The sequence below is a fragment of the Chelon labrosus genome, assembly GCF_963514085.1.
Source record: "Chelon labrosus genome assembly, chromosome: 16".
Classification (NCBI taxonomy): domain Eukaryota; kingdom Metazoa; phylum Chordata; class Actinopteri; order Mugiliformes; family Mugilidae; genus Chelon; species Chelon labrosus.
In genome coordinates this window covers 2385493-2403732 of record NC_140349.1, presented here as the reverse complement: position 1 = coordinate 2403732, position 18240 = coordinate 2385493, and the positions used below count along the sequence as shown (strand labels likewise).

The window sequence follows — 18240 nt, the reverse complement described above, 5'->3', positions numbered from 1 at the left end:
TCTCTCTCTCTCTCTCTCCAGTGCTGGTTACCCGTGGCAACGCACTTATAATGAGGTCAGACGGCCATCCAATAATATTCAGCAGTCAAAGTGTCAGACTCTGAATCAGCAGCAAGACAAGATGGCCGCCGAGTAAACAGGAGAAGTTGGCACCGAGTCGCAGGGACAGGAAGAAAGTAAAAGTAGAAACTGGTAGAAAAAGTAGTAAATTAAATAAAATATAAGTTTAGACAAAAATAAAAAATAAAATGTTTAAAAAAAGTTGTAAAAACAAAAAATCTGATGCAGGAGAAAAGTTCAAATTCACCAAAAACTGACAGAAATGATGGATTCTGACTTTGGCACAAATAGGAAACTGGATTTTATGCATCATAAGACACAAAATGGCCGCCTCCATTACAGCTCCAACTAACGATGATTATTATTATTTATGACGTAAAAGACACCTGACGACAACTGAACATCAATTAGGAAACAAAATAAGTCTGAAAGCAACAAATCATTTAATGAAATAAACTGAAAATGACTGATAATTTAAAAATCTCCTTCACTGAGAAGACATTTTTCTGTCTTTATTATGTTTGATTAAAGGACCAAAGCTCAGATATATCCTGAGAAAATCAGCAAATCCTCATGAAATTGGAAAACAATAACTCATCAGTGCAATTTTGACTAATTACAGTAGTTCTTTAGCTGATTAATGGTAGTAAATGTCACACAAATTTATTCTAAACCTGGTTATTTCTATTTAATTGCTGAATTCACGCCAGGAAATCATATTTTATGCTTCTTTGCATTCAAGAAACCTCATTTTGTCAGGAAATCTCATTAAGTTTAAACATTTTTAAAAGAAATAACCAGGAACCTCAACTAACACTGCATTTTTTTATAGTGTTTTAGACCAGGTTTAGATAAAAATGAAAGTATGCAGTGTAAACAAATCAACTTATAAACTTTATAGTGTCAGCTTATCTCATCAAGATCAAGATCTTCATTGAAGAAATAGATGGGAACCTTGGATAACACTGAGTTTTGAACAAAATACTTTTTATAGTATTCAGGACCAGGTTCAAGTCATAGTAAAAGTACACGGTCGAGAAAAACAACTTAAAAACTACATATCATCAGGAAATCTCATCAAGTTTAAGATTTTATTTAAAGGAATGGACAGGAACTTTAGCTAATTTTGAATTTGGGACATCATTTTTTATAGTATCTAGGGCCAGCTTTAAGTAATAATAAAAGTAAAGTGTAAAAGAAACAACATACTAACTTAATATTATCAGGTAATATCATCAGGTTCAAGATATTCTATAAACATACAGATGGGGACCTCAGCTTACTTTGAATTTAGATCATTATTTTTATTTGTTATAGTATTCAGGACCAGGTTTAGGTCATAATAAAAGTCTGCAGCTGAAATAATCAGCTTACAAACCACATATCATCAGGAAATGTCATCAAGTTTAAGATCTTTGTGGTAAAGAACTAGATGTGAACCTTCACGTAGGAATGGAGGACATTTTATTTATTTTATTTATTTGAATTTGGGACAAGATTTGTATTTTTAGGAGTGTTATTGGAGCAGGTTTAGGTGTGAACAGAATGGATTTAGTATCTTTAAACAGGATTACCAACACGGGGACGTGGAGAAGACTTTAAGACGACATTCAGGACGTGATGAAGGGAGATAAAACGTTAAAAGATGAATATTATCTCTGTAACAAAGAGAACCGTGGTTAGAAGCTGTTGCAAAATGACTCAAGTTTTCAGTGAAGCTGAGACACTCGAACGCCTCATAGCTCAAACAAAAGAGAAAAGGATGATGGGTAAATAAATAAATAAATAAATAAATAGAGCAGGTTCACGCTCGGTCGCTGCCATCTGTCAGACAAAGGAAGGAGCCTCCATGCCGTGACGGTCTGAAGGATCCATTTTAGTCTGCCAATCAAAATGAACCCAGGTCATTTACATACTACTGTAACAACAGAGGCCAATTCGAAACCAATGGAACACCGCCCCCTAGTGGCCACTGTAGGGCGCTGCGTTAACCCTCCTGCAGCATGTGGAGTCTGAGAGGAGACAAATTAAACCACCATTAAGTTCTAATCAGAAATATTAATTCTGTTATTATCACACAGACGATTTAAATGAATACTTAAAGGTACAGTCAGGAGGATTTAGTGGCATCTAGTGGTGAGGATGAAGACTGCAACCCTGGATAAAGACACTGATCCTAAAGGCCTCATTAGCAAAAATATTTCTAGTTTTATTAATAAAAATTATAAATATTATATCCTATTTGATAATAGATTTATCTAAATCATAAAGGCCGACACGTTTAATTAATAAACTTAAAAACAACAACTTTTTTCAAAGGTTTTCATCTTTGTTGCAGAATTTAAGATGGAAAACTTTTAATTCGTCAATTAGAAAGTGCATAATATTAATAAAACTTATAAATGATATATCTATCCATATGACAATAGATTTGTCTGAACAATTTTAGTTTCAGTTAATTAAAGAATTTAATTCTTAAGTTGCAAAAAGAAATAAGATTATGTGTCTTTTATTACATATATTTAATTTTTTTTAAAGTATGATTAAAGTGTATTAAAGCTAGGAAAATGTTTTAGTTCAGTTTTATATGTTTTCATCTTTCCTGCAAAACTAAGATGGAAAGCTTACATATTAATTCATAAATGTGAAAATGCATATTAATATTTATCATTATTAAGAACAATTGTATTATTATATATTTTATTTTTTGTATTTGTAAAAATGATAAAAAATAATATTTTCTTGCTTAATATTTAAAAAATATTTTTATGATGAAATGATGCCATTTCTTAACCTTGATTTGTAAAAAAAATAAAAATAAAAAAAATAAATAAATCTAAACTGGAAAATTATTAAAATTTATTGAAAATTATTCTCCATCTATTAATTAAATCCTTGGTTGTGCAGGATTAAGCAAAATTACAAATGTAATCATGTTCCTGCAAAAGACGTCTTAATTAAAATAGGAAACAGAATAAAGTCCAGGTGAAACAACATTCAAGTACTGTTTTTATTATTTCCAAACACCCACCACTTCCAACATTCATCTTTCAGTACAGAGTAGAAATCATCCACGTCTGTAATTATTGCTTCAGCTTTTATGTTTTTAGTTATTTTTATTTTATTTCGTCTTCCTGCCGTCAGAAGCTTATCGTTATCATCAGGATTGTTTTTAGTTCGTCAAACCAGACCGGTTATAATCAACCCAGCTGTTGGCACTCAACCGTCAAGTAATAATAAAAATATCTAAAAAAAACAAAAAAAAAAACAAAGAGAAATAAAAAGTGTCCAAACACCAGCTACGATAATGTTCCCCAAGAAACAACAACAAACAAGGAGAAAAAGAAAAAAACAATAATCTATATAATACTTGTAATCATCCATACATTATCAGAATAAACCGTCATCTCCAGAACAATGAGAGGAAAAAAATAAAATATAAGAAAAGTGGAATTTCAGTTCATTTTTATTGGGGAACAGCTTCAGTTTAAAGGTCTGAATAGTTTCCTGGGTGTCAGAGACTTTTATTAGATCCAGTTTGTTGCTCAACTTAAAAGATAAACTGATTCTACACGCGATGAGGTTTCAAGTCGGAGCGAACGTCCTGAAACGCAGACGGCGCTCGTTCTCTTTAGGCCGAAGAAACGACAACAGAGGAGGCTTTAAGCTGAGCCGTAGTCCCCGTTAAGGCCTCCAGGGGGCGCTAGAGAGGGGGGGAGCAGGACGAGGGCGACATAACGAGGAGGAACCGTTTATTTATTTTGCTCTTTGGCCACGTCTGGAGCCGATCAGTTTGTAATAAACATGAAGAAGGATTTGACTGTTTTTAAGGCAGCGATAATCACAGAGGAAGAGAAAAGAAAGTTACTTAAAGCATTTACAGAGCTGAGCTGGAAAAAATAAAAAACAAAGCTGGTTTCTGAACATTCAACCGTTTTAGTTTGAGGTGAAGGTGAGCGCAGACGCAGAGAACGACACCCTCGTCCCGTTCGAGACGGAACAACCGCAGACGAACAAACTGAATCATGTCTGAGACGAGGAAAAGCTGCGACCAAAGAAACGTTGTGACGTGACGGTGAGGATGAGGAGTCTGCAGCTTGAGATTATTGCAAATATGCGTGTAGGCACTGTACGCTCACCTGCCAGTTTATTAGGTACACTAGAGAGAACTAAAAATGTAGTTTGATATAAACAGTCATGCTCTGAATCCTCCTCCATGACTTGTTCTAATGATCAGCTGAAACCAGATGCTGATCATTCTGGAGGGATGTAGTTTTCAGTTATTTAACCTCAGCCACCGGATAAAATGTCATAATATTAGGAACGTGTGTCAGTAGAACGGGAACCACAGCCTCCAGAATGAGTCCACAGCTGAGCTGACGCTAGGTTTTCTCTGGTGTACCTAATGAACTGGCAAAGCGAGCTGATCGTCATTCAGACTGCGAGGCAGGAGGCGGCAAAGCTCGGACTCTGCTTTAGCTTCTTTTGTTGTGATGGATGAAGTCAGTTTACAGACGCTGATCCACTTCTTTCTGGTTTTAAATCAGCTTTAATCTTTTCATAGCTTCATAAAAACCTTTTGTGTCATCTGATAAAATCAACAACATATTTAATTTCTGGACTATTAACGTGAGAACCAGCTAAATAATTAACCAAATCGCTTCCAGATCGCCCTATTAATCGGCAGCAGATTAACTCGTCCGCTCTGATTCTGAGAAGGTGGTTCAGTTTGTTTCATCTGTAAACACGACTCCATCCGTCGTCGTTTGTCTCTTATCTCTATAAACCCTGTTTCCTGGTTGGTTAGTGAGTCAGTGAGTCAGTGAGGAGTGTTAGTCGTATGACGGCGAATGAAAATGAAGCGCTCGTTCCGTTCCAACACCCAGAGTTAAGTCACTACGACTGAAGGCACTGTTTAAACACGTGTCCACCCTCCCTCCCTCCCTCCCTCCCTCCCTCCCTCCCTCCCGTCTGGGATCATCTCTTCCCCATTCTCCTCCACCTCTTCCTCCTCCTCCTCCTCCTTCTTCTTCGTCGTCTTGTGGCGTCTATAGCAGGACGCAGCGCTTCTTGGGTTTGTTGTCTGGAGGCTCCAGAGCCGCCAGGATGGCCTCGTCGAACACGTTCTTCAGTCCTCTCTGAGAACGAGACGCGAGAAAAAACACTGATAAGAAGCTGAACAACTAAACAATCAGAGGTGTCATAGATTCCAGAGATCTGTGGTATTCACACAATGTTTTCCTTCTAGTTTCTCATCATTCACGTGTCTTTCTCTGTCGTCAGACTTTTTAAATTCAATCAACGTTCAGCCCTGACGGCGAGTCGGAGTTTCTGTCGTGGATTTTATGAACTGTTGTTGGATCTATCAAATAATAAGATCAAACGAAGAATGTTTCTGAGATCTGAATCTTCTGTGGACGTAAGCATTCACACTCAGATCAGATGAACACTGATCTGGTCTCCAGTGTCCAGGTTAAACAGGTCCAGGTGTGAACACTGATCTGGTCTCTTGAGACCAGGTTAAACAGGTCCAGGTGTGAACACTGATCTGGTCTCTAGAGACCAGGTGTGGACACTGATCTGGTCTCTTGAGACCAGGTTAAACAGGTCTAGGTGTGAACACTGATCTGGTCTCTAGTGTCCAGGTTAAACAGGTCCAGGTGTGAACACTGATCTGGTCTCAGACCACATGTGGAGGTGGTCTGGGACACATGTGACCTCCTTCCTTTGGTAGTGTGAACACACAATGAGTCCTGGGTCACATTAACCCATTAAGACCGGATCACGCATCTATGCGTAGTTACCATTAAGACCGGCAAACGCATCATTTTGAGCGTTGTCGTCTTTTTCGAGGCACATGGCCAATTATATGCACTGTGATTGGCTGAAATATTCTTGGGTGAGTGACAGAGATGCTTAGGGATTTTTTTTAAACTCATGTGACTAATAAAACGCTTTGTGATTGGTCGAAATAAGCCTACACGTGGAGTATGTTTTGGTCGAAAATTTTAAACACCGTGCTAGCGATCCGTCATGGCTGACTCAAGTGAAGGAAGTGATATTGATGAAGTAATTGGAAAAATAGATCTTTACTGATTTTCAAAATTTTAAAAATGTTTGGTGTTTTTTAAAAAAAATGCATTTGAAGATTATGCCCTAGCAAGTCAGTCAAGTTGAAAGCCAAAGAAGTAAGCTGTCAAATGCTTTTTATCTCATGTTTTTATCTGCTACAGAGCCTGAGAAATTAAGGTTTAAGTGTTGACATATTCTGAAAAACCTCAGGTTTTGAGAGGGGGTTTACAGAAGAGTATTTAGGCCTGAATGGGTTAAAGACCACCTACTCAACAGGGCTGATCTGAGGAAGAGGAGTTTAACTCATTCATTCAACCACTAGTAGAAATGATCACATGAATCAGAGATGTCTGTTCATTAGTAATGAGAGCCTTTTAAAAGATTCTGGCCTTGGAGCTGAGAACCAAACTAAACTAGAACCTAATCTGAACTAGAATCAGCAAATGAAATTATTTAATACGAGGAGGTTGTGTGCGGTTCTGAGCTAAGTGTATTTTTCTCAATCACCGCTGTATTTATTCACTTTTATTACTGGAAATGATGGTGAGTATTCAAATCTGAGGGCTATAAAATAATGTCAGGGCGAAGGTCAATGGATAAATAAATAAATGAATGAATGAATAAAGAGAAGGATTTTCCATCTTGTTCCAAAATCTGGATCATGTCTCCAAGTCAACAAGCAGCTGTTGATGGTTCTGATCCAGCGGTAGGTAGAGATCCATTAGAGACAGCAGCTGCTACAATATTCTACTGACCACATGATGGCGCTGCTGATTTACAGACACACACACTGAGATCAGATCTCAAGTGCTGGCTGGGGACGCATGTGGAGACACATTTATATTAAGACCAGGTGGAGACACAGGGACTTAGAGATGGACATGTGAGACCAGATTGACCAGGTTGGATGTTAATGCAAGATCTGAAGCAGACAGAGATCTTTACATGTCACACCATGCAGGATAAACAATGCTAAGTGTTTCATTCCTATTTAATAAGCTGTCAGATGTATGGAACAGCAGCTCTCATTCAAACCCCTCCTCAAACCAGTCTGGTCTTTCTCTTCCGTCCTCTGGCATCAACACTGGATATTTTATCTTCTTCTAATCATTCTCTGTAAACCCTAAAATCCCAGTCTACAGCAGTTTTCCACATTCAAAGTCACATAAATCACCTTTCTGACGTTTTAAATTGTGTCTACACGCCGACAGTAAGCGACTGGCTGACCGACGAGGTGTCGAACGCGCGTCGTTTCTCTTTACCTGCGTCAGAGCCGAACACTCCACGTATTTGACGGCCTTGAGCTCACGGGCCAGCTTCTCGCCGCTCTCGCAGGTCAAGGCTCGCTGTTTGTTCTTGGCCAGCTTCTCCAGAGTGTTGCTGTCGTCTCTCAGATCCACCTGAGTCCCGACCAGCAGGAAGGGCGTCCGTGGGCAGTGGTGGGAAATCTCCGGCACCCACTGAGACAGACAGATAGACAGATAGATAGATAGACAGATAGATAGATAGATAGATAGATAAATAAATAAATGAGACAAGGCCGAGGTAAGGTCTGCAGGTTGTTGAAAGGTCAAACAAGATCAGTGGAGTTTGACTAAACAAACCTTCTCTCTGACGTTCTCGAAGGAGGAGGGAGACACGACGGAGAAGCAGACGAGGAAGACGTCGGTCTGAGGGTAGCTGAGGGGTCGCAGCCTGTCGTAGTCCTCCTGACCTGCAGGGGGAGACACAAACACAACCTCAGACTAATGTCAACTAAAAAGCAGCCGCAACAAGGGCTTCCTGACAGCACTGGATGAAGAGGATGAGAGCTTTTTATCTTGGATGAGATGGGAACTAATTATGCTCCTGCAAAGGTTAATAAAATATTGACTTGTTCAATCAATTTGCACATAATTCCATAAAATTTCTAATGTAACACGTGTTTAAACTATAAACCATTAGCTCCAGCTTCTTTCCTTGGCCGTAAAATCTTTTAGAGGGACAAAGTTTGGTCTGGAGTGTCTTTGCTGGGAAAGATCTGCTGAGCCAATCAAATTGTTTGTTTGGGCGGGGCTTTATGCTTTATATAGTATCCGAGCGCCGTAGAGTTGAATTTGTTTACAACAAAATGGCAGCTTTCTAAAGTCTGGTTTCACGTCCGTTGCAAAAAGGGATGTCCCAGTCGAGTTTTTTTATCCGTCCCGATCCGATACAGATCTTTTCGGTCGATCCAAGCCCCGATCTGATCTTAAATGTTCTAAAGGTCCTCCTTAAAGCCTTCTCTTCTCTCTGTTGCAGCTTTAACACGAGCCAACTAGTCACTAAAACAGAAGATATATCATTTTTAACGCTACAGGAATGAGGTTTTGGTTTATGACTTAAAATAAATAACTACAAAAGGTCCGATCATTTTAAAAGTCCCTGGATTGGGCCACACATCCCTAGTCGTAAAAGATATTGACAGCGAAATATCTTACGGTAATCTTTAAGGTATTTGTAGAGAATTAGTTGCTTCGTTCCCTCTGATTGGCTGGAGGACTATCCAGTTGCATTCAGAGGTATTTTAGTCAAAACACGCCTTAAGGCTTAAGGATGAACTTATCCTTTTCCATTTACCTGCGGTGTCAAAGAGTCCCAGAGTGTACGGCTCCCCACCAATCATCACCGTCACGGCATAGTTGTCGAACACCTAAAGGGAGACAGAGGAGGAGTCAGGGGTGAGTCAGGGGTGAGGCAGGGTGAGAAGAAACGGCAGTTCCAGAATGAGAAAGGAACAGAAAAAGGAAGGAGGATTTAAAACAAAAAAGGAGAAGAAGAAGAAGATGGAAAACACATGGGTGCAGATGTAATTCAAAACAAAACAGGAAGTAGACCCATCACAACAAATAAGACACACGTGCTCTGCTCGTGTTGTTTGTCATCTTACGTTGCTGTTTGTTTTATTGTCTACTTCCTCTGGGATTAAATAATTAACCTGTGAATATGTCTGAAGATTCTCAGTTATTGAGGTCATGGTAAATCAAAGATGAAACAACTGGACTTTTTGACTTTTCTTGAAGACCTTTCACCCAAGTCTTCACTTCTTCACGACTGGTGGGGAGTTTAAGTTTTTGTTAAGAGCATCTGTGGGAGGCGTCCACTTGAAACTTACATGACTACGGTCTGTCTAACTGTAATTAGAGGATGTTGTTCAGACGCAAGGTTTACATTTTAGGGAAAACTCAAATAAGTCCAGTTGCTTTTTTATTGCCACGCACTTTGAGCACCTTTGAGACGACCACTGACCGTTCAACCAGAGTAGAAGTATGAACGGACATTGAGGAACATCTTCCAACATCAAGCATCTGAACATGTCTTCTAAAATAGTTTCACACCTTCACCGCTTTCACACCTCCAAGCCACAACTCTCTGAATATTTATCTCCTTGACGCCATCTCAAGGAAACTTTTGTCTTCTTTAAAAGCTGCTTTGATGCTAGGCAACCGCCACTACAACAGAAGACGACGCTACAGGGACATGGTTTTGGTTTATGACAGCTCCAACCAAAAATACCTACAAAAGATGATCCAATCGTTTTAAAAATGCCTAGATCGCCCCAGACACCGGTCCCGTAAACTCCTTAACAGAAAGTTAGAAGCAACTAAATGATGATTAGGTTGTGTTTAATAGATAATGTCCAATCGATTGGTTATAAGCTGTATAATAAAACTAATAAAGCCGTTTTGGACGTGGCTAACTCACATTCACATTCACATGTTGGCAATCACCGGTTATCGGATTGATGGTGGTCCATCCTGTCAAGATCTGAAACACTTTCTATTCCTCACGAAGATGGAAGATGTCTGAAATAAGGCTGTGACCAACTCTGTGGTCTTAATCTGGTTAAAAGTGTATTTAAACAACATAAAGTCAGTAGTACATAAAGTAAAGCTGCATATCGTCATCTCTCCATTCATTCACTCCTTCCCTCCTTTCTGTTTCATCACGTCTGTAGCTTCAGGCTGCTGCCGCCATGTGCAACGACATGCCTCTAATCTCAGTTCCGTGAAAATGGAAGCGAGCGAGGGAGCAGGCAGCGTTTAGTAGTCGCTGCACAGCACGGCTTCAACATGCCGACCTGCTGCCGTGGCCTGCAGACACCGTTTTAATGATATGCACAAACAGGTTGTAGGTAAACAGGAGCGTGTAGCCAGAAGGAGAGGAAACTAGTTGTACATAAATGTATTCCAGTCGGGTTTGCTCGTGTATTCGTTTAATCTTTATTTAACAAGGCCGGCTTAGAGACGACTTAAAACCTCGCTTCTCTTTTGAAGCTAATCAAACGTGTTGACAGTCTCAGCTTCAGAAAACAACCAGGATTAAACCAGAAAGAAACCAAGATTTACTGCGATGCCCGCTGACCACCAACCAGAGGACTGCTGACCTTTGTCAAGTCTCCACTTCCTGTGTTACTGTAACTGGGTTAGACGAACAATAGCCATGCAGAGGTTTACTCCCATAGAAAGAAAACACTGAATAATGAAAAGGATGAGGCCGCTGGGAATATCAACTCTGCATTCAAACCCTATAACCCTAACTCTCCACTTTTGCAGTTTCTGATCATGGCATGGTATTAATCTGTTAGTGTCCCACTGGTTTGGTGTATTTTATCACACATTACTTGTTTTCTAGGGCTGAAAGACAACCTCGAATGTCACTGACAAGACAAGACACTGACAGAAATGGTCACGCAAAGTTATAGTCACTTAAACTAACATATATTCACTAGAATATAAAATACATACTGACGCTGATTGTTCAGACACGCACAGGAAAACAGGTTTATGGTGATAATGTGTTTGGATGGAGCTCAGACTACAGAAGCAGCTGGAAAGATGTCAAATCACAACGCTGTGACATTCAGGATGAAGCTAAAACTTTCTCTCGTCACTATGAACTCATTCATACAAGGAACTAACACGAATATCTGGAAAACAAAGAGATAAAATTGTGTAAACGGGAGGTTAAATTCTGGTAAGGAATGCCGTCTGTCATGAGTTACTTCCTCCCGCCGGTGTCTGCCAGCTGACTGACAGGAAACAACGAGCAAAGACTAAACTAATTGCTGCCTGTTTGTCTTGTTCACACTGGTTGTGTTGGTAGCTCTCAACGAAACTGCAGCTGCAGTACGTCTTCACTGAAAGCAGGGAAGAATTAAAAAAAATACACACATCTGTAGCTGTGGAGTAGAGGGCGAGGAACAGTTCATAAAATAACAGGTGGAGTTACTAACAGTAGGATAAGGCCGGCAGGAAGAGGATGTGGAGTATGCAATAAAAACAACGGGACAATAAGTAATAAAATAATTAAAATGGCACAAGTTTTTAGGCAGTGACCAAAATGGAAAGCAGACATTCATTACTGTGATGACTGAAATAATTAAAGATAATAATAAAATAACAAATAAAGCTCATACGACTGCCTTTAAAGGGGAGCTACTGTTTTTTTACAACCTTACAACCAACTTATTTCTGACATAAAATACGGTTGTTCACTCACCCATATAACTTTTGTGTCATTTGCACTTGTTTAGGAAATTTTTAGATCCACGTATATCCATATAGTGGGAGTGACTGGGGCACCGAGACGCAGCCTCTAAATAACGCATTATCTGCCGTGAAACTCGTTCATTTCGCAAATATTTTTTTTTATCGTACGCTAGTGCTATTCCCCGTTGAGTCCGGAGTTACCCGTTATCATCATCCGGCGTCTGTAGGTCAATCTACAGACGAACCATAGCAGTAGCAAACTGCAGGTAAACAAGCCGACCGTCGCGGGTGCACGCGGCACTCAGAGATGACATCATCCAGGTCAGAGGTTAGTAGGTCAATCTACAGACCCCAGATTATGATAACAGGTAACTTTGGACTCAACGGAGAATAGCACTAGCGTATCATAACAAAATATTGTTGAAATGAACCGAGTTTCGCGGCAGATAATGTGTTATTTAGAGGCTGCGTCTCGGTGCCCCAGTCACTCCCACTATATGGATATACGCAGATCTAAATATTTCCGAAACAAGTGCAAATGACACAAAAGTTATATGGGTGAGTAAACAACTGTATGTTATGCCAGAAATAAGTTGGTTGTAAGGTTGTAAAAAAAACAGTAGCTCCCCTTTAAAGGCAGTCGTATCAGCTTTATTTGTTATTTTATTATTATCTTTAATTATTAGAGTCATCACAATAATGAATGTCTGTTTTCCATTTTGGTCACTGCCTAAAAACTTGTGCAATTTTAATTATTTTATTACTGACTGTCCCGTTGTTTTTATTGCATACTCCACATCCTCTTCCTGCCGGCCTTATCCTATTGTTAGATAGGCTGCGTCTCGGTGCCCCAGTCACTCCCATTATATGGATTTACGTTGATCTAATTATTTCATAAACGGGTGTTAATGACACCAAAGTTATATGGGTGAGTAAACGACCGTATTTTACGCTAGAAATAAGGTCCAGGTTGTTAAAAAAACAGTAGTTCCCCTTTAAGCACTAAATCTTGCATTTATAATCAATATCTAATTCATAATAATTCATTTTTATGAAGCTACATAAAAAGTTTTGTTTGTCAGCGCCCGGTCATTTACCGTTTTCATACATTTCCACTGTTTTCAGGCAAAAACCTGCAGTAAATGGCAGCAACTAGCCACGGTTAGAGAGCAGCTGGTGACTTTAAAAGAGCATTTAGCTGCTAAACACACATCAAGTGTTTCACTCAGGGATTGGTAGAGACCAAACAAACACAGCTAAAAGAACATAAACATTGGACTTGACATTCCTAAGACGGTAGGATGGTGCCGCGTTCAAGTGCTCGTTGACGGCGTTATGTCAGCATCCTCTTCACCACATTGTTGAAGCACTAAGCTACTCGCTGATTTATATCATCATGTAGCGTCAGTTTCTAGCTTCATGTCGTCGGCTTCCTTTGAAAATGACTTTGCTAAGACGTTGCTCCATAACTGCTAGATGTCTAAAAACTGTTTGCAACAACAACAAATTCACCATAGCAACCTAAATCGTGATAATACAAGTGGCCTCCAAATATTGAAATGTTTCTTTCAGTTAATACAACTGTTAACTTTTCATTAACTTTACTAGTGCAGTGCCCGTCGGAAGTATGTATTCCTATAGTGGGAGCCTACAGGTGCTGTGTATGAGGATTAGTGGAAATATTAGAGCGGAGAAAACCTATTTTACCGATATATTTTACATTTCTTATCCAAACAACGTCAAACTTAGCAGTGCACATCTTCGTGCCCGTAGCGAGACACCTGCCCAGTTTCAAATCAATCGGGCCAACGGTTCGCGAGATATGCGTGCCACAGACAGACAGACACACAGACGCTTCTTGATTTATAGATAGATGTATAAAACCTTTCAAATATGGCAGATAGAGAGGCTGATTTAACTAGATTTAGTTTTTAACTCATCATTTTCTTTTGATATTTATAATTCATTTACCCTCCTGTAAAAGCAGGTGGTTTACATAAAAACATCTCCAAGTAGCTTAAGCAAAGCTGCAAAGCTTCATTATTAGTGTAAAAAATCTGATTACGAGCAAACATTTAAAATCTTCTGTCAGGGGAAGGAAGTGAGAGAGGTGGACAGTCGGACGGGAAGAGGAAGATCAAGATCAAGTTGAGTCAGCACTTTTGCTTCCTCTGACTGCTGCCAGACGGAGGTAGAGACGGAGAATAACTCATCAGTCATTTGCAGTCGGTGAAGCTGCCAGTCAGTTGTCGGTCAGTCAGCTGTTTTCTCGCTGTCACAAACAAACAACTGACGGTCTAGACCACATTTTGTACCAGAACCCGTTAAGCTAATCCCTCTGTGTACTGCTACAGCACCAGACTATACTTCTGAATAGTCAAGAATCAAACAAGCAGGGAGACATGTTTCTAAAAAGAAACAGTCAGCACCAGATAGTTGGTTTTTAAAACTGTTTCATAAATGTCTAAACAGAATGTCACTAAAGGACTGATTCCCAGAGAGGCCTGCTCTGTAAAAATATCAACTTATAGGAACAGACACCGTTCAGACCGACACCAGCAGGAGGCAGCAGTTGGAATTCATCATTCAAAATGGGAAAGAGGAGGAGCTACTATTAGCTGGGAGGCTAGGAAGCTAGGAGGAGCTCCTATTAGCTGGGAGGCTAGGAAGCTAGGAGGAGCTCCTATTAGCTGGGAGGCTAGGAAGCTAGGAGGAGCTACTATTAGCTGGGAGGCTAGGAAGCTAGGAGGAGCTACTATTAGCTGGGAGGCTAGGAAGCTAGGAGGAGCTTCTATTAGCTGGGAGGCTAGGAAGCACCACTGTACAAAGCTGGCCTCTCAATAAAGCTGATCAGTTGGTCTACAGTTTTATGTAAAAAGTTTAAAAAGCGGTTTTGGAGATTTCTGTTATTTCCACAATAATTCCCCTCTCGTTTCTCATCTTTCACTTTTTAAATTCAATCAGCTTTTAGACCTGACGGTTCTGTCTTGCGAGATTTCTTGGGCAAAACTAGTCTAGCGAGACCGCAGCAAGATTTTTTATGAATCGATATTGGATCTTTTCAAATACAGATTGTTTAGAATAAAAAAAAAAAAAAAAAACTGAAACCCAACCCCGGTGCCGACAGTGCAGGACCGAAACTAGACCCACAGATGCTCACAGACGGCTCAGCACCGTCCGACCGAACTTGTGGCAGAGTCATCCTAGCTAGTCTTTATGCTAAGCTAAGCTAAGCTAAGCCTCTCACAGATGCGTCATGTTGTCATTTAACTGCTGTCTGTTAAAAGTTGGTTTTATTTACGAAGACATTTTCTGATCCACTTTATCTGAAGACACAAACTAAAGCGAATGCAGCAGTGTCGTTGCCAGGATGTCCTCCGGTGTTCGATGCCAACATCTACTCGTATCACACTTATTTTTTTTTTCTAAATGCATGTTCAGTCCAGACGCTATAAACAAGTATCACTTCCTGTGTGACAGGAAATCGCTTTGCACCCCGTGTTAAGAGCGACATGAAAATTCCACTTTGGTGTCGGGCTGCTGCAGCAAACCTCAAGGGCTTGTAGGTTTGTTTGTTTAGCTGTCGGGCTGTTGAGGGGCGACTCACCGTGGGGACGTATTCAGAAGGAAACTTGTTGGTGGTGTACGAGATGAGCAGGCAGGTTTTTCCCACCGCGCCGTCACCCACCACCACACACTTTATAGTCTGCATCTGAGGAGGAGAAGGAAGCCAGAGAATTTAGTTAGACGTGTAAACATGTGCAGAATATGCATCAGGCAGCGGAGCGATAACTAGATAAACTGATGGAAACAGAGGCAGCGTTGTGAAGCAGTGTTTACTACACACTGGCTGGAGAACCTGTGACCGCCAGGACGCCGAGAGGCTCGCATACCCAGGCTGCTGCTTCATTAACAGGGACAATGGTAAAAGGGGGTAGAGGGCTGCACCACTGGCTCTTTGTTTGGAGGCCGTTTGGCAGCGGCAGCATTCAGCTGAGTCAAGTTAACTGCTCGTCTGCAGTAATTCACTCACAACGAACGCAAACAACCCCGGAAGATTAGCGGCGACCAACGTCTTCCCAATGCTCTGCTGTTTTCTAGTAAACACTGTTATCTGCGTCGAGTTGACATGCGGACAAATTATTACCTTTTTATTACGGACCGGAGTGGAAACAGTCCGGCACTAAATCTTCTCTTCTCAGAGGTTCTAGTATTCAACATTAGTTTAAAGTAACCAAGAGAGGCGCAGATTTAACTTCTATTTTGACATTTTAGCCAGTGGGCTAGCCTAAATAACAGAAACACCACAAACTACATCCTCCACATTGATCGACCAGTTGAATTACCACCTTTCAGACGCTGTTTCAACATCAACTGAGTCATGAAGGAGGATTTAGTGCGGGAAAAAAAAAAACACATGGGAACATATTTGTATTTGGTAATATGCCAGCCCGTGTTTCCCAACATGGGAGCAGGCTTATAAGATTCAGCAGATGGACTCGGCCCAGTGTCCATGACTGCATTACAGATGCTTACGCTGACATGTTTCTAAAGCTATGTAAGGGTTACACCTTCCAGTCGAAGCTGTTACTGCATATCAGCGATAATAGACGGCGACTAAATCCGTCCTTCTCTGGAAATTCTGGCCCAACAGTCGTTAAAAACAATTTGCGATGAGAATACGTCCGACATTTCCTATGGAATCAATAAGGAAATCTGCCAGAAGAGCGATTATTCTCCACATAATTGTAACCCCAATCTTGAAATCTTGATTTTGAGACAAACTGAGTTGCCTATGTAGTATAAACACTCACTAGCCAGTTCATTAGTGACTGTACTCTATGTTGACACAGTGTCAGAAGGGCGGCAATTCAACTGGAGGATCATTTACGGAGGATGTAGTTTGTGGTGCTGTTAAACGAGATTGAAATAAACATTGATAGTGTGACAGGCTACTGACCACAATGTCAAAATAATAAGAACAGGTGTCAATTCAATAGAACAACAAAAGGAAAACACAGCTGAGTCTACAGCTCTATACCTGAGCATTCATGAAGACAAGATTTAGTACAAATACACACTTTTCTATATGTTGTTGTATATCCCATATTTCTATTAAGATAAAGTACTCTCCACACGTAGTTTAACGGTGAAGTGAAATATTATAGTTTTTAAGATTGTTTTAATATCACAGATCAAAACACAGCAACAAGAGCTTTATTTCTACCCTATTAACACGTAAATACTACATTAATATATACGTTTTTACATTTATGTGTAGAAATATTTGACAATTTACACATTTTCTATTTAAAACGCCACATTTTCTGGTTCCAGCTGCTCAAACCTTTAGACTTTCTGTTATTTCTTTGTCACGTTATGATAGCAAACTTAAAATTTGAGTTTTGGACTCGTAATTCTGATTGTGTTTGTCACTTTTTAAGACTAAATCATTAATGAAATAACCAAGAAAACAAACAGAGTATTAACAGATATAGACAGATATGGTCTGTGTAGGCTGAAACCAAAACATAGATAATTTACAATTAAATAAAATAGAAAAAATAACAACTAATTAATATATTTGAGAAACTGTGACCAGATAAAGTTGAGTATTTATCGTTGATCAGTTGTTTTGGTTAAAGAAGAAATCTTATCACATGTAAAAGGAAACAGAAAGTAAATCTTTACAATGTGAAACTACTTTATAACTTTTCATGTCATTTGTTGATAACTTATAACACAAAAAAAGATCAATTAACAATAACAGGAACCTAAATTAAAGCTGCTACTCAACCTGACGCATTACAATATGAATGTGTAATAGATTAACCAACTATAAACGAATAAAAAGCTGTTTCTATAACCTTATTTATCTGTAAATGTCTGAGTATCGATCTTATCCCCAAGAGTCTCTGCCTTTCATTCACTTCCGCATGAAAAAAGCCGAAGCAATAACTTAAAGAACGCAAATATCGTCTTTAAACGAGGCCCACTCGTTAGATGGGTGTGTTTATAAAGATTTAAAGTAAATAAAAAGTCATCTCTGTTCATTATTATTGACGCGATTTATGCGAAACTAACCGTTGAACGTTAAAAAGTTCACTCCTGCGAAGCTAGCTAACGTTAGCTAAGCTAGCTAAAAGGCACATCCGCCGGAGAGACCCCCACCCACAAGAAGAAGAAGAAAAAAAAACATATACCGGTGAAAAAATAATTCAAAAATAAACACAACTACAGAATAACACATTTAAGGGGTAGTTGTGTGTGTTCTGTACAAACTAAATCCTACATTTGCTCCGATTTACCTAAAAGCAACACCCCTTTCCACCAACTTTCGGCTAAGATTTAAAAGCTAAGCTAGCACAAAGTTAGCTAAAGGAAATCAATTGTTTTGACAGCTGCCGGTTAGCGGAATTAGCTGCTAGAGCGCTAGCAGTCGCCGCTAAAACATTAGTAAGACTTACTGTAGCTGATTTAATTGTTTGTCTGTGGTTATTTTAGTATTTTCCGTCGGTAAATCACAGTTTATGACACTGACAGCTCCTACCTTCTCGTCACAGCCGCTGGAGTGCTGGTAATGGTGTGCTGCGTTCAG

General features: G+C 39.7%; 1 protein-coding gene across 2 annotated transcripts; it reads right to left on the bottom strand.

The window, feature by feature from the left end:
• Nucleotides 1–5032: 5032 nt before the first annotated feature.
• LOC311501819 (cell division control protein 42 homolog) lies at nucleotides 5033–18240 on the bottom strand. Of its 2 annotated transcripts, none has more exons than XM_084563846.1 (6): nucleotides 18193–18240; nucleotides 15250–15354; nucleotides 8731–8803; nucleotides 7737–7846; nucleotides 7395–7592; nucleotides 5033–5198 (listed from the first exon to the last, which is right to left on the bottom strand). In XM_084563846.1, exons 2-6 carry the CDS (start codon nucleotides 15352–15354, stop codon nucleotides 5109–5111), a joined length of 576 nt encoding a protein of 191 aa, XP_084419972.1. In that variant the 5' UTR covers nucleotides 18193–18240; the 3' UTR covers nucleotides 5033–5108. The 2 variants fall into 2 exon arrangements, with proteins under 2 accessions (XP_084419972.1, XP_084419973.1); XM_084563847.1 differs by lacking the exon at nucleotides 18193–18240 and adding an exon at nucleotides 18110–18165.